At 41.9% G+C, this 13,716-nt stretch overlaps 1 protein-coding gene across 4 annotated transcripts in view; it reads left to right on the top strand.

The window, feature by feature from the left end:
* The window catches only part of LOC119909220 (titin), an 82,119-nt gene that overhangs the window by 24,405 nt on the left and 43,998 nt on the right, over nt 1-13,716 (top strand). For all 4 annotated transcript variants that reach the window (XM_038727328.1, XM_038727327.1, XM_038727326.1 and 1 more), the window contains 4 exons: nt 4,144-4,181; nt 4,743-4,879; nt 8,571-8,720; nt 9,832-9,890. In XM_038727328.1, coding sequence (XP_038583256.1) covers nt 4,144-4,181; nt 4,743-4,879; nt 8,571-8,720; nt 9,832-9,890 — 384 coding nt within the window. The remainder of the gene's footprint in view (nt 1-4,143; nt 4,182-4,742; nt 4,880-8,570; nt 8,721-9,831; nt 9,891-13,716) is intronic.

Here is a 13,716-nt window from a genome sequence, read left to right as displayed (position 1 = left end):
CACTTAACAAATCCTAGCAAGAACATTCAAAACAATTGAGATAAAATCCACCGAATCCTAAATTTAATTTAAGTGCTACATTTATTGACGATATATTGAATCTTTGTTATATTGTTATTGAGGAAAATTATATTGCGATAATTATCATTATTATTATTTACTGCCCAGCCCTTAGGAAGAAGCACAAAAAATCAAGTCAGAAAAATCAGGCAGGCAAAACGCACTTATTCTGAAAAGCTCCATGTGGACGTAGCCGTGCAAAGAGCGGAGCGAAACTTCGTACATGCAGTCTATGAGCGAAACCGGCTCACAGAGAGCCGTTATCGGTAGTTGAAGCACATAGAATGACAAATCTGATTACTGAGTAGGACCGTAACTGGAGGCGCATGGCGCTCGTGATCGGCGAGCAGATCTGTCGACAACAGAAGGACTTTGTAACTGCATGACCGGCCAGATGCGCTGTATAATTAACCTACATTTTAATCACCCGTCTTCACGATTAGCTGATATGATTAGCGCTCTTTCAAATTGCAATTTAGATTTGAAAACGATTAATCGTTCAGCCCTGGTTCTGACCGTGCGAGGGTCGTTATCTTTGTTCTCACGGCCAAGATACAGGGATTTTAACTGAACCAGACAAAGTGGAAATCCTTTTTTCTATTTAACAAAAGCAAGCAGATTAATCAATTAATTAAACATTTTCTTGTGCCTTTATTTGAGAGATGACAGGAAAGGAGGGGAGAGCGAGAGAAGGGGAATTTCCTGCACCCTCCCTTAGTTTACTTAGTTTTTCTCAAGTCCTGGAAACTTTTTCTTTTTAAACAGGAAGCATATTACATAAGCTTGTGTTAATAAACAGGACAACAAATGACAGTTCCTGGGCTGTTGGTATTTAAACTCTGGTTCCCTCGGGTCAAAACGCAGATTACTGAGTTAGCAAAATGTGTTCCTGAGGTCCTGGAAAAGGTCCAGCTGTGGTAACAGGCTAGTAGACATTCTGCAGGAGGTTGTGGGATAGTGAACAGACAGACGCTGCAGGGGGAAGAGCTCTGAAATAGTGCATAAGTAACACAATTAGGTAGACAAATAAGGCGCTCTTCAACCAAAAGTACCAGTGACTTTTAAGTCCCCAGGTCTATTTTCAAGGAACTGAAAGGTTCCTTCAGCCCACTGTTGTGTGCGTTTCCACCGAGGTCTAAAGACCTGCGAAGATTTTGCAAATTATTCAGCTAACGTAGGCTGTAGGCCTGGCTGTACACAGCGATGCACAGGCATCATTATTTGTAACCACTATCCATGACCAACATTTTATAAATGAACATCAGATTTGACTGGAATATAATGAAAAACTACAGGCTGTGTTTGACCATTAAAGCAGCTTTTTTGTGTGGGAGTATAATGAGGAGACACGCGGTAAAGATGGTTACACATTTAATAGTAGCCAAACAAACCTGATAAAGCCATAAAGTTCTTAAAATACCTCCAGCACAGAGAAAGCAACACAAAAATAAAATCGCGACAGTCTGGAAGGTTAGTTTCCAGTGACAAGAGCTGCAGCTCAGCTGTGGGACTCACGTCTGTGTCGCCTGAGCATCGGAGGAACGTGATGTTTAACGAGCTTAATTAGGCCTACCTGCTGTAATCCGCTGTTTGTCCGCTTGTTTTGGAGAGGAGGACACCGACTTCGGCTCTGTGTAAAAACCTCCCGACTTGTGAAAACTTAAAACAACAGGACCCAGTATTTAGCGTAAACACACCGCTGCACGCTGGCTGCTATTTCCAATATATTTAATGCCAACATACCATCTCAGGCGGACATCGGCGAGACTTGTGTGGCTATTTGACTGTTGATTGTGATTTATTGGTTTGCAAACAACGGTGGAAAAGAGAGGAGCCGTTGTAGGAAAAACAGCGGACATGCTCTGTTTAAAGCCAGGAGCCTCTACTCGCCCGTTTAGAATTTCACTGCAAGATGCTGTCGGAAAGTACTACCCCCTGAGCGGGGACTTTTAGTGGGGTAAAATGAAGACCCCAGAACTACATTTAGACCCTGGTCCCTCCGGTGGAAAAACAGTGAGTTCCTCCAAAGGTTCCTAGTTCCGGGGTCAAGTTCTTTTGGTCTGAACAGATTAGGTAAATAACATATCTGACTTTAACAAAGTATACCAAATACCTACATAGTATACGCTGTAATATGAAGTTAGATAGCCTGTCAGACTTTTGTAATTATACTTTTGAGAGTCACTTCTGCCTCTAGTCTTTTTTTCTAACGCTATTTCTGACCAAAGTGATTTCACAAACTGAAATGCGACTCTGGAGAGTTGTGGGAACACAGACTGGCTCACAACTGGATCACACGGCTCGGCTCTTTACTCTGTAGTCAGTCACTTAACACTCATGTTCTGTAAAACCCTACAGATTCTTTGACCTCATTCACTGGAGGACATTTAAGCATAAATTAAAAGAAGCACACACTCGGCTCACGCTGACTTCTTCAGCATCAAACAGTAAAGACGGTTCACTCAAGTGTGGCTCTTCATAGAAGAGCTGCGACGTTAGGAAACAAGTATTTAGCTTAATTAAACACATCCATAACTTCAGTGAATACCAAGTCAATGCGGTGTGACGCATTTTGTGAGCATTTCGCTTCTTAATTAAGGCACTGTAGCCAGCGGCGTGTGACGTGCATCAACACATCTGCACCTTTTTTTTTTTTCGTGTGTTGTTTTTGTAAAATCCCACAAACTGGCATCTAGTCGCGACACTACGTTACGTCGGTGTGTGTTGCACTGAAAGGACAGAGTTTCACAAGCAGTGCAGCAGAGAGAAGCGAAGTCATGGAAGAAACACAGACTCATCATGGCAAAGCTGCAACAATGAGCATTTGAAATACTGGTTCAGTCCAAAAGACATAGGAAATAATTAGGACTGACCCCGATTAGTCGAAGATTCAATGCTTCGATGGGCGGAGCCTGATTCGACTGTCAATCTCACAGCGAAACAAGGATCATGATCATTTTGGTGATATGGGGGTGCTCAATTTTACATAATCTACCAGTTTTCTGACAATAAGCCTTTTACAAGACACATTTCAATGTTTAATGCTGTAAATAAACCTGTAAAAAGAATAAAACTTTCAATAAACGTTTTTTAAAGTGCGTGAATAAATCCAAAATTGTAACCCTAACCCTGGAGCGTCAGTGCACATGTGTGCTGTAGCAGGAGAGGAACACTTGCAGAAGAGACGGAGCCCCAGCTTCACCGGTGTTGTGCCGAGTTGCCCGCACCTCGCGGGACTTTTTGGCTAATTTATCACGGTTGATGAACCACACAAAGAATATTATATCGTTTTTAAACAGCCGGCTACTTGTGCTTGAATTGAGCTACTCAGTCCGGGTTGGCAGGAGTGGATTTTGAAAGGAGCCCACAGCTGTACACTGTGCACCAGGACTTCCTTTACATATTAAAATAGTAAAAATTCCCTCCTCCCTCGGTGGACTTTGTTCTTCTATAATAAAGCCACACTTATGTCCTCCTCCAGACCGACGACCTCTACAGGTCTTTGTCACGTCAAATCAAGCGTATGTCGTTTTTAGGGATGCTTGATCTGACTTTTTTAGTCCCAATACCAAGTACCGATATGCAGAGTACCGATCCGATACCAGTGTAAAATGAAAAAGATGTATTCTTCACTGTGAGGAATCATTCTTTTACATGTAAGGCAACATCGACTTGCATTAAAACAAAATGTTCAGGTCTACCGGCGTACGGCTGACGCATCGTATAGTATGCACATCACTGAATTGAATAGTCAGGCTAATGATTGCAGCACCCTTGCAGCTATGTGAGTCAGTTTTGGATCGGTGCATCCCTAATTGTTCCTGTGGTGAGATGACTGATGTTGTCTGATCCTCTACCAGTGGTTAGCACGATGAAGGGCAAGGTTGATAGTGAGCTCGTGGTCAACCAATCAAGCAAAATCCTCAAGATACACACTTGAATAGATATATTCATAAAAGGGATGACAGTGATATTGAAAAAGACACAGCTCTGTATCTTTTTTTTTTTTCTTTCCAGCCCATGCATGTGTTTCATAAAGTCTGAAATTATTGATATTTTGTTCTTTTTTTGCTTCTTCTGCAGAGTGGTGACACCGAAACAGACGATCCCTGAGATAGCAGGTAGAAAATGTGTAATTATCTGACACCAACACTGTTTTTACATCAATTATGTCATTCCAGTGTTAGTATTGAATTCTTATTATCTGCTGCAGTTGGACATGTAAGATGTGTTGAAATGATCGTTTTGTCCATGAACTGTGACATGTTTATTGACTTTTGGGTTTCCTTTAGTTCAGAGGTTGCTCCAACAAGGTTTAATTTCTAAACCCGATTAAATCATGATTAAACTTTAGATTATGCTGCGTCATATTAAACCTCTCTTTAAACCTCAACCCAGCTCCCGTCTTACTTGCTTCATCCTTCCTTGTCACTTCTTACTTTCACTCCAGTTAGAGTTAAGTTAGAGATTCTTCGCCGAGCCATCATGAGCCTCTAGTTTGGCATTTTGGCCGTCGACAAACACTTTTTTTTTATTGGTGTTGAAGTGAGTTGTTTAACTTTAAATGGACCCGGTGCCTTTCTGCGTCCGGACAGATGAATGAATAAACTCTGCAGACAGCTTGACTCACAGTATTCCTGCTCATTCGCTCTGTGATTAAAGTCACTCTGATGTTACGTCAGGTGCAGAGGTTCAGACCGTCGCCCCGACAGCGGCCCCACCGGCTTCCGCCACGAGCACCACCGTCCTCCTCAGCCCTGCGAGAGCCTCTCCAAGCCCCGCCCTCGATCTGACCCAGCCAGCAGAGGAGCTCGAGGAGGTATGAACAACCACTTACATTTACATTTTATGTATTTAGTCGACACTATTATCTACAGTCAAGTCAAAAGGCGACGTCAGCTTGATGAGGAGGTTTTAACAGAGCAGCTCCTGGAAATGTGACACTCAAGAACAAGTACTCCTGAAATTATACATCCGTAGGAGTTAAATTAGCTGTGTACATTTTTATATGAATAGAAATCAGCCATGTATGCACTATGTTCATCTGTCTTCTTCTTTCAAACTAATGCTTATGGCCACAAATAATTGAACTTTTGACTGCTGACCAGATAAAGGTTTTCATCCACTCACCTTTTCCTGGTTTTCTCAGCTCATCGTCGTCTCTTAGGAGGTCACAGACCTGTTGCCGTCATGCTGGGAGCATTTTTTTTTTTTTTTTTCATAGTGTTTTGCGTGTTTTAGACCTGTATCTAAAAATCACATACAGTTTCTTTACATGACTTTACATTAGATCCCAACTTCCAGCCACAACAACAGCCTGGTTACATGCTTCAGGTCTTGGCCAATCAGAAGGGGGGGCGCTTAAAGAGACAGGAGCATCTACAGCTTGTTTCAGACAGAGGCTGAAATTAAGGCCTACATGAAGGGCCAATATAAGACAGAAAAATATATTTTTATGAACTTTGGATCATGCAAAGCTGCCATACAGGAGTCACAGAACCACAATACAGGACTGGGAAAAGCGGTATAATAATAAGTCTCCTTTAATGTTTTCAGACTGTGAGCTGGAAATTACGCTTGAAAGAGCGGGGGTTGTCTTAAATTCAAAGACAAGACAATGATGTATTCTCAGCCTCAGATATTGTTTTTAAAGGATGAGAGTGTCTCCTACAGAGAGTGTTGCACTATGGGTTGTTTCCTCAGTTCAGTTTTTGGTGAGTCTTTCAGAGTCAGTCGGCCCCAAAAGTGTTTAACAACACCAGTTCAACACACGAGAGTTTCTGGTTGGGTGACGTAGGAAAAACATTAACTTCTAATCAACATCCGTAGAAATTATCGTGGTCCTGTGGCCACTATCATCATCTCATTAACTTCTCTTTATCATCCTTGAATATCCTTTTAAAGTTTTTAGTATAATGTGTTGAAAAGTGAAATCAGCATCTGGATCCTGATCCGCCTGAATTGAACGTGCCTCTGGTAAAAAGGGAAAAAAAGTGGACCTACATCACACAGCAAACGTTTACAAGTACACTGATAACAAGATTAGAAGCATCAGGATCTGTCGTGGGTTATTGATTGATGCACTTTGTGGCAGAGCTGCACTGATTGGCTTACTGAGAAACAGACTGCTGATTTAGCTTATCTGGCTTCTAGAAAAATTAGCTTTCTTTCTTTGCCATTTTAAAAAGTAACTACGTAATTTATCGAGAAAATAACCAGCACATAATCGTTGAGCAGCATGAAAAAGAGAAACCTTGTGAGTTTTTAGGAAAAGTAAAAACAAACTCCTCTCTGCACTGCGTTTTCCCCAGCAGTGCGTGCTGATCAGAGGCGTTTACCAAACCCTGCGTGGGTGAAGTGCAGTTTATGAAGGAGTCCACACCAAAAACGAGTCCCTTGCTTCATTGGCCGTGGCCGAACTTTCAACCCAATGAACCATCAGAACCAAACTGGACTAAAAGCTTAACCCGCTCCGTGATGGAAGCTAAAATAGAGACCTAAAGCAAGTTTTCAGTTCCAGCCCTCGGCCCCTCTGCTGCATGTCGTCCCCTCTCTTTCATGTCCAAAACAAATAAAGGCTAAAAGCCCCCTTAAAAACAAACAAACAAAAATAGCACATCGAAGTGAATGGAAACCAGTGGCTGCCTGGAAGTCAGGAGGTGAGTTTAAAAAATGAAAAGCACCATCAGAGTGGTTTTACAAGAAACTTAAACAAAAACAACTTTGCAAAAACCTTGAAAAAGTGCAAGTAAACAAAAAAGCTGCAGAGTTAAAGTAATAGAAGTAACTCGACTTCCACCTCAGAGTGTTTTTAAAGATTGATCGTGTGACCTTCCACACACAGGAAGGGGTCCCTCGCTAACAGCTTTCGAACAGCGAGGACAGTTTTTACCTGCTGCAGGTAACAAGGACTTACGGAGCGGCAGCCCAGCTGGTGCTGTTCCTGCTCCAAAGTTCACCCAAGGCTTCGAGCGTGTGTTCCAGCAGCGCTGCATCGAGTCTTTCCAGAGATAATTACTGCTTTCGCCCTGTCTGTGAATGATTGGGTTTGTACTGAAGGAGTTCATTTTAGTTCAGGGTTGGGGGGGGGGGGGGGAAGGTAAAAAGCCGTTCCTGTGCTTTGTCATCGAATTCCTTTAAAGATGTTCCAGATGCAGGTCTGGTGCCATTTTGCCAAGCTGGACTGAAATTACCAGAATAATTGGAGTTTTTTTGCTGTCACTCATTGTGAAAGAGCAGGTTATTACTCTTTTCACCCCACACATCTCTTCCTTGAGCCAAACTGAATAGTGAATGTTGAATATGTGGCTGACATTTCAATCACGGGTTATTTAGTTTCATGTAATTTAAGTCATCTGCGTGTTCTGGTGTCAGAAGTGGAAATAACATTTACGTAGTTTTGACTGTATTTTAATTTAAGGAGACATTTCTACTTTTCCTCCCATTACATATCACTGTGTAACTATGTCAGTCCGCTATGTAATGATTGGAGTGATTTTGCTGGAACATATTTTACACCCACTAGATATTAAATCAAATATCGCTGACCTTGAATTAAAAAAAAAGTCTTTTCCTTCTCTTCTCTTCCTTTCGTTCATTTCTTTCCATCTGACTTTTCTTCTTTGCTGTCTATAAAACGATTAAAAGCAGCAGAAGTCATAAAAACATCAGTAAACTGGACGCAGTAAACATACAGTGTGTTTATAAAGTTATACTCATGTAGCCGACGCTTTTATCCAAAGCGACTCACAATTAGCTATTTATGTCAGAGGACTTAAACACACCAAAGGCATGTGCCTTATCCACTGCCCCATCGCCACCCCGCTGCGATATTTACCAACGTTTCCTGTCTTTGGTTGCTTTTTACCAGAGAATACAAAAGGGACAACAGGCTGCATTCATGCAACCTGCGTCCTCTCCAGCAGCCAGCAGGGGGCGACTCCAGCGGCCGCAGAAAGAAAGTGTGATTGTATAGAAGTCTATGAGCAAACGAGGCTCCTTCTCAGCTGATTTATTCCCTCAGTAAACACTTTCCTGATGAGTTTATGGTCTCAGTCGCTAGTTTCAAGTCTTCTTCAACACAGCGTGATGTTCATTTAGTAAATTATGGTCCCATTTAGAGGAACAGAGACCAGGAAGCAGGGGAGGCTTCATGAACGTTAATTGTAGACACCTAAAAATGTCGCGTTGAGCGTTCGGTTGTACTAAAACGCACTCTCAGGAGTTGGCAAGTTAGTTTTAAGCCTGTTTTTCTCTCGCCAAAATTAGCATCCCAATTAATATCACAGTTAACTTGAATTGCGGATGCGCCTTTCAAACCAATCTGGCTAACTCAACCCTCTTGTTCAAATATGGTCACTTCTGGTTTAAAAAACAAGATGGCGACGGCCAAAATGCCAAACCAGAGGCCACAAACCAGCGGGTCCTGGTGGCTTAGTCCGACCAAAACCGCTACCTTCTTCTTCTTCCTAGTGTTACCTTGATGCTGACTCATGTTTGTTTTCCTGAAGGACTTGGAGCTTCCTAACGTGGTCCCTGAGAGTCCTGTGGAGCAGATCGTGGAGTTCAGTATCGACCTGGTGGATCCGGGTTACAGAGAGCTGCTGGACGATCCAGACTCCCCTCAGTACATCGACCTGGCTCACCACCTGCAGGACCAGGTGGGACTTCTCTCTTTTTACTTTTGCTCTGTGATCTGGACATGTTTTAGGGTTCATCTATTTTTAATCAAGGTTTTATACACAAACTCTTATTCTGTTGTTTCTGAAGAAAACTACCTACTGTTTAAATCACTACGGAACGGAAACTAGATCTCAGCTTGTCGACTTCACTGCTGCTTACTTATCCAACTAAAACTCGTGGAAGGCAGCCACCTCCAATTCTGAATCTTTTTGATTTTTTTTGTTTAAGAAAGTCTTACACGCATACAAAGTATTAGGTCTTAGGTCACAGTAACTCATCTGGTGGATCGAACCTTCGCTCCCCATGTGCGTCAGTGACCCTGTCGCCAGTTCACCACTTTTCGTTCCTTGGACCACACAAACATGGCGCTGGGTCAGGTTTGGGTCATGTTGAGTCGACGCAGAAGCAGTTGTCACCGGGACGGGCCTCACCCAGCGTGATATGAGTAGGATCAGTACCTTGTGTAGGTCCTAACAGCAGTATCGGCAGTATTTTCTGAGTATTGTCCTCCGTCAGGTCTTCCTGATCCACCATGTCGATCGCTACCCGCCACAGTCCACATGAGTCTCTTCTCTCTGACCTGACAGTTAAGAAGCTTAAACCAGAGGGCCGTTGGGTCAGGACCGGTGAAAGGGAGAAGATTACCCACAGTCCTCTCTTTGTGCCAGGGTTTGCGCCTTCTGTCGAGCTCCTCAAAGCTTACGACTCAGCCGGAGTCATGTTGAGAAATGAACTCCTTCGGTGTTATTTCCTCATTAAAAGACTCTTAAAAAGGCACCGGGATCATTTAGAGTTGCACGCGATTCGCAGCAGGGTGTTACCTGATGGAGCCCTTAAAGACGATTATGTCATAAGAGTCCAGGTGCTTAACGGGCCCAAAGATAGATATCAACGAGGGTTTCCCATTCATGCAGTCCTTTTTTTATACTGACACGCTGGCGTCCTGCCAGGACATTAACAAGCTCCTGTTTGATGGCTCAGAGTTAATTATATTGGCTTCCGCAAAGCGAGGATGATGACGACGACGACGACGACGAGAGGCATCCTGACTGTTAATTCAGGCATTAAAAAGTACTTTCTCTTTTACAGATGCAGCACGTCTTTGACAAACTCCCAGGGTATAAATCCATCCGTGTGCTGGGAATCAGGTAAGTCCAGAGCATGAAATGGCTTGAGTGAGCAGATGAGAACTGGGACGCTAAAGTGTAATCAAATCTTCACCGTGGCCACCGCGGCGACGGGACAGTCCACCGAGCTTCGGTAATTTCATTACATTTTAAATGAGCAGATTGTTTGGCATGGACAGCCGTTTGAGCAGATAAGAGGCTGCTTGTCATTTGGATTGAGTCAGAAGCAGCCGCAGGCGAATGTTTCGTGCTGCGACTAACGAGACAGGATAGAAAAGCAGAGATTTCTTTCTTGCTCTGCTGTTCGGGAGAAGCAGAAGGGACGGCAATATGTTTTTTTCTTTATATACACAATAATAAAAGGAATTGCTGCATTATCCACTAAATAATTATTATTTTGGGGGCTTCACTTGCAACATAAAAGCACGAGTTGTTTTAGCAAACAAAGTCACTACATGGTTCCTAATAAAAAGTTTTAGAGAAACAAAAATGACAAAGTGCTGAGAAATGTTGAGAAATAAAACTAGAAGTCGGCTTTTCAAGAGATAATATGAACAGCTACGTTCCGCATCTATATTCAGTGATGATGGTCTTGATGAAGAACATGTTAGGAAATTAGGGATTTACCAGTTCTTCTCAAAAACAAAAGAAAATCACTGAATCTTTTTCCATCACTCAAGAATAATAGTTCCAGGGTTTCAGGTTAAATTGAAGATAAAAAAACTGTCAAATCTGATGGATGTGTGACTAAAACTTCTTCCATCCGTCACTCCCTCAAGTCATCTGCAGAGGAAGCATTGCAGCGACGGCACATTTTACTGGTGTCAGTCACTCCTGACACAAACAAGCTCAACATGTTTCTCATAATAGAGGTTTCTAAATGATAAATATAGAAGCGTTTAGACTGATGGCGACACTTCACCTACAAAATGTTTTGAGAGTTTGACGGGCCGGATTCAAAGTTTGCTTAAGACTTCTGCTTATTTAAGGAGGAAAGCGTACTGATTTTTTTTTGATTACTTGATCACTCTGATGATGAGCTACTGTGTGCCAGAGTATCTAAACAATACTGGTTACTTAGCATGAAATACTTCTGTTTTAAGATTCTGTCTGTGCTCTTCTCGCCGGGTTGGGCGGGCATTTTCAGGTTTTCTTAAATCAGAATTTAAGAGTACGAAAGTCAGGATCTCATTAGGCTGTCAATAAAATTCGATCTGACGTATCAGAAAGTTTTTAAAAATGTATTTTCTGGTGACCCATTGTTGAGCTAGCCCGCTTCCAGACCTCTGAATCGCTGCCTGCAACAAATAGGTTTGGTGGACTTCATCTCTCGGTGCTGACAAATAGCGACAGAAGAATTACGGATGAGATGGACGCAGATGTGTACAGGTTGTTGCAAGTTGACCGAAATAAATGTTTTTCTTCCATCAACTAGTGGCGGGCATCAAGAACCGGTTCCAAGTTGGAAACGGTACCAAATTTCTAAGAACCGTGGATTTGGATTCTGCTTCTCGGTTCCTAATTTCAGCTCCTGACTGATCTGCAGTGAGCATATTACAGTCCATCAAAGTGTCTCTTATCTGCCAGGATAATTGGTCCATTTGTTGTTATCCCAAATGGGAAACTTGACTTGCAGTCAGGGCACAAGATAAAACATACAAGCATCAGAATAAACACCACAAATACACACAAAAATAAAATACACTGTAAATACATTAAAAACATCAAACAATCTCTAATTATGATGTTACCTGAAACAATTTAGCAGGAAAGGGTTATTGCACAGGGAACAAAGGAGTGGACCTCTAAATGTAGGGAAGAGTTACAAACTCAGAATGAGGAGGATGGTTTTTGCAATCTGATATAATCATAATTTATCAAATTTCAAATCAAAACCCAACCGAGGTCGCGTGCCTCTGGAGCAACTAGGGGTTAAGTGTCTTGCTCATTTGTTGAAAGATTATTGTGAGCCAGGTTCAGGTGTGAGGAAGAAGTTTCATAGACTGATGAAGACTTAACACAGCAAGGTTTAGGTTTCCCTCTCAGGTCATCTTCAGCTGGACTTAACCCAGAACAACTATCTGGTGTTTAGATGCTGCGTCATATTAGAATCTATTACTATCCATGAGTTGTACTCTGATCTGTGGAGTCAGTAAGTTCTTGTAGACATTCTTGTCAGATTCCCAGAGAACACTGATATCTGCTAGCCTGAGCTACTGTCTCTACGTTATCAGTCTGTCGTCTGATGAAGTGTTCCTATTGCTGCAGATCAAACTACTCAAGAGTTAAAATGAGCTCAGCACAGCAGTAAAATGTCACGTACACATTAATTCAGCAGGAATATTAATCCAGAAACATCAGATATAATAGAGAAACACGTTTTGAATGCAGGACTTGTACTTGTAATGGAGTATTTTGTCACTGTGGTATTAGTAGTAAGATCTGGATACTTCTTCCACTACTAACTTTATTAGTTTGCACTAATGTAAATTGGGTTTTAAAGATTAGATTGTTGGATTTATATCTTGTGTGTTTGATGTCTGTCTTTGTTTTAACATCTTGTTGGATGTTTGAATGTTCTCACTTTTATCCCTTGGATCTAATGTCGCTTGTAGATCCGTTTAAAAAAATAAAAAATCAAGCATCAGATCAACACAGTCCAGATGAAGCAGACGAACGGAGCTTTTAATTGTTGAATTTATAACAAAGGATGTGTTGCTTAATTTGTCACAGACATTTCATATTATAGAGAAATTTTACAGAGTCATTGTTCTGTGTAGAATTTAAAGTGACACATCTCGTCCTCACCCTGTTGGTGTTATTCTTCCTGTTATGGTTTTTGTTTCCAGCTCTTATACCTTCTTTTCTTCTCCCCAATGCAAGCGAGACCCAGGACACTGACGGGTAAATTACACAGAGACTGTTGTACCCCCCCCACCTATTTGTGCATTCCTGCCAATATGCAGCTTAGCAATTATTTGGATCCACGTCAGATGCAGAAAGGGGATTATTGTACCCAAAACTGTCCAGACAGTTTAACACAAAGTAGAAATTGCGAGAGGACCAAATAGCTGCTGGGATAAGAAGATATTTGCACTGTGAATCTCTTTTCGTGTTAAAGGTTAACACGAGTCGTGTTGCGCTGATTGTTTTCCCAAAGTTTTGTCTTTCCTCTCATTATCAGAGAAGGCAGGTGAGCGGTGAAACAGGAAGACAGTAATTGTCAAGCTGCTCCCCCCGTTAATTTGCCCTCCCCCGTGGTGCCTGGGGCTGTCGCGGCCAATAACACGGACACGATGCCTCAGCGGGAGCACGTCCTCTAATCTTATGAAGGATTTTAAAACTCCTCCTGCTTCTTGTCTGCCAGACTCCAGCACTCCCAAAACAAAGAACCTCAGAGACACATCTTGCGGAAACCTCTGGGATTAATTACTTTATTTATTTCAATTAAAGATCATGACAGATATCAAGAATATGTTTCTGTTGACAGAAAATAGTTTGGACAAAACAGTAGTTTAGACTTATCTTGTTTTTGTTCAGTCAATTAATTTTTTACTGCAGTGCAAACGTGATGAATTAAAATCTGTTGTTAATAATTGTGAGACAGGATTAAATGTGTACAGAAGTTAAAAACACTTTTGATTTAAAGCAGCACTGATCAATATTTTTTAATTAACCATGGGGCAAATGACTACCTCTAATGTAAAAGAGGAAGCAGGGCTCGACAATAACGGTGGCCCGATGGCACAGGGCCAATAAAAAATTTAACTTCGGGACAGTTGAACTAGCAACTCGCTAGCCCGAACAAGCCAGTGCAAAACATTAGTATTTAAAAAAATAAAGTAGA

This window comes from Micropterus salmoides, unplaced genomic scaffold, assembly GCF_014851395.1.
Source record: "Micropterus salmoides isolate LMB-PRFRI ecotype aquatic unplaced genomic scaffold, ASM1485139v1 Ms_hic_scaffold_18, whole genome shotgun sequence".
Taxonomy (NCBI): domain Eukaryota; kingdom Metazoa; phylum Chordata; class Actinopteri; order Centrarchiformes; family Centrarchidae; genus Micropterus; species Micropterus salmoides.
Note: the sequence above shows the minus strand (reverse complement) of the source record. Positions and strands in the feature narration are given on the sequence as shown.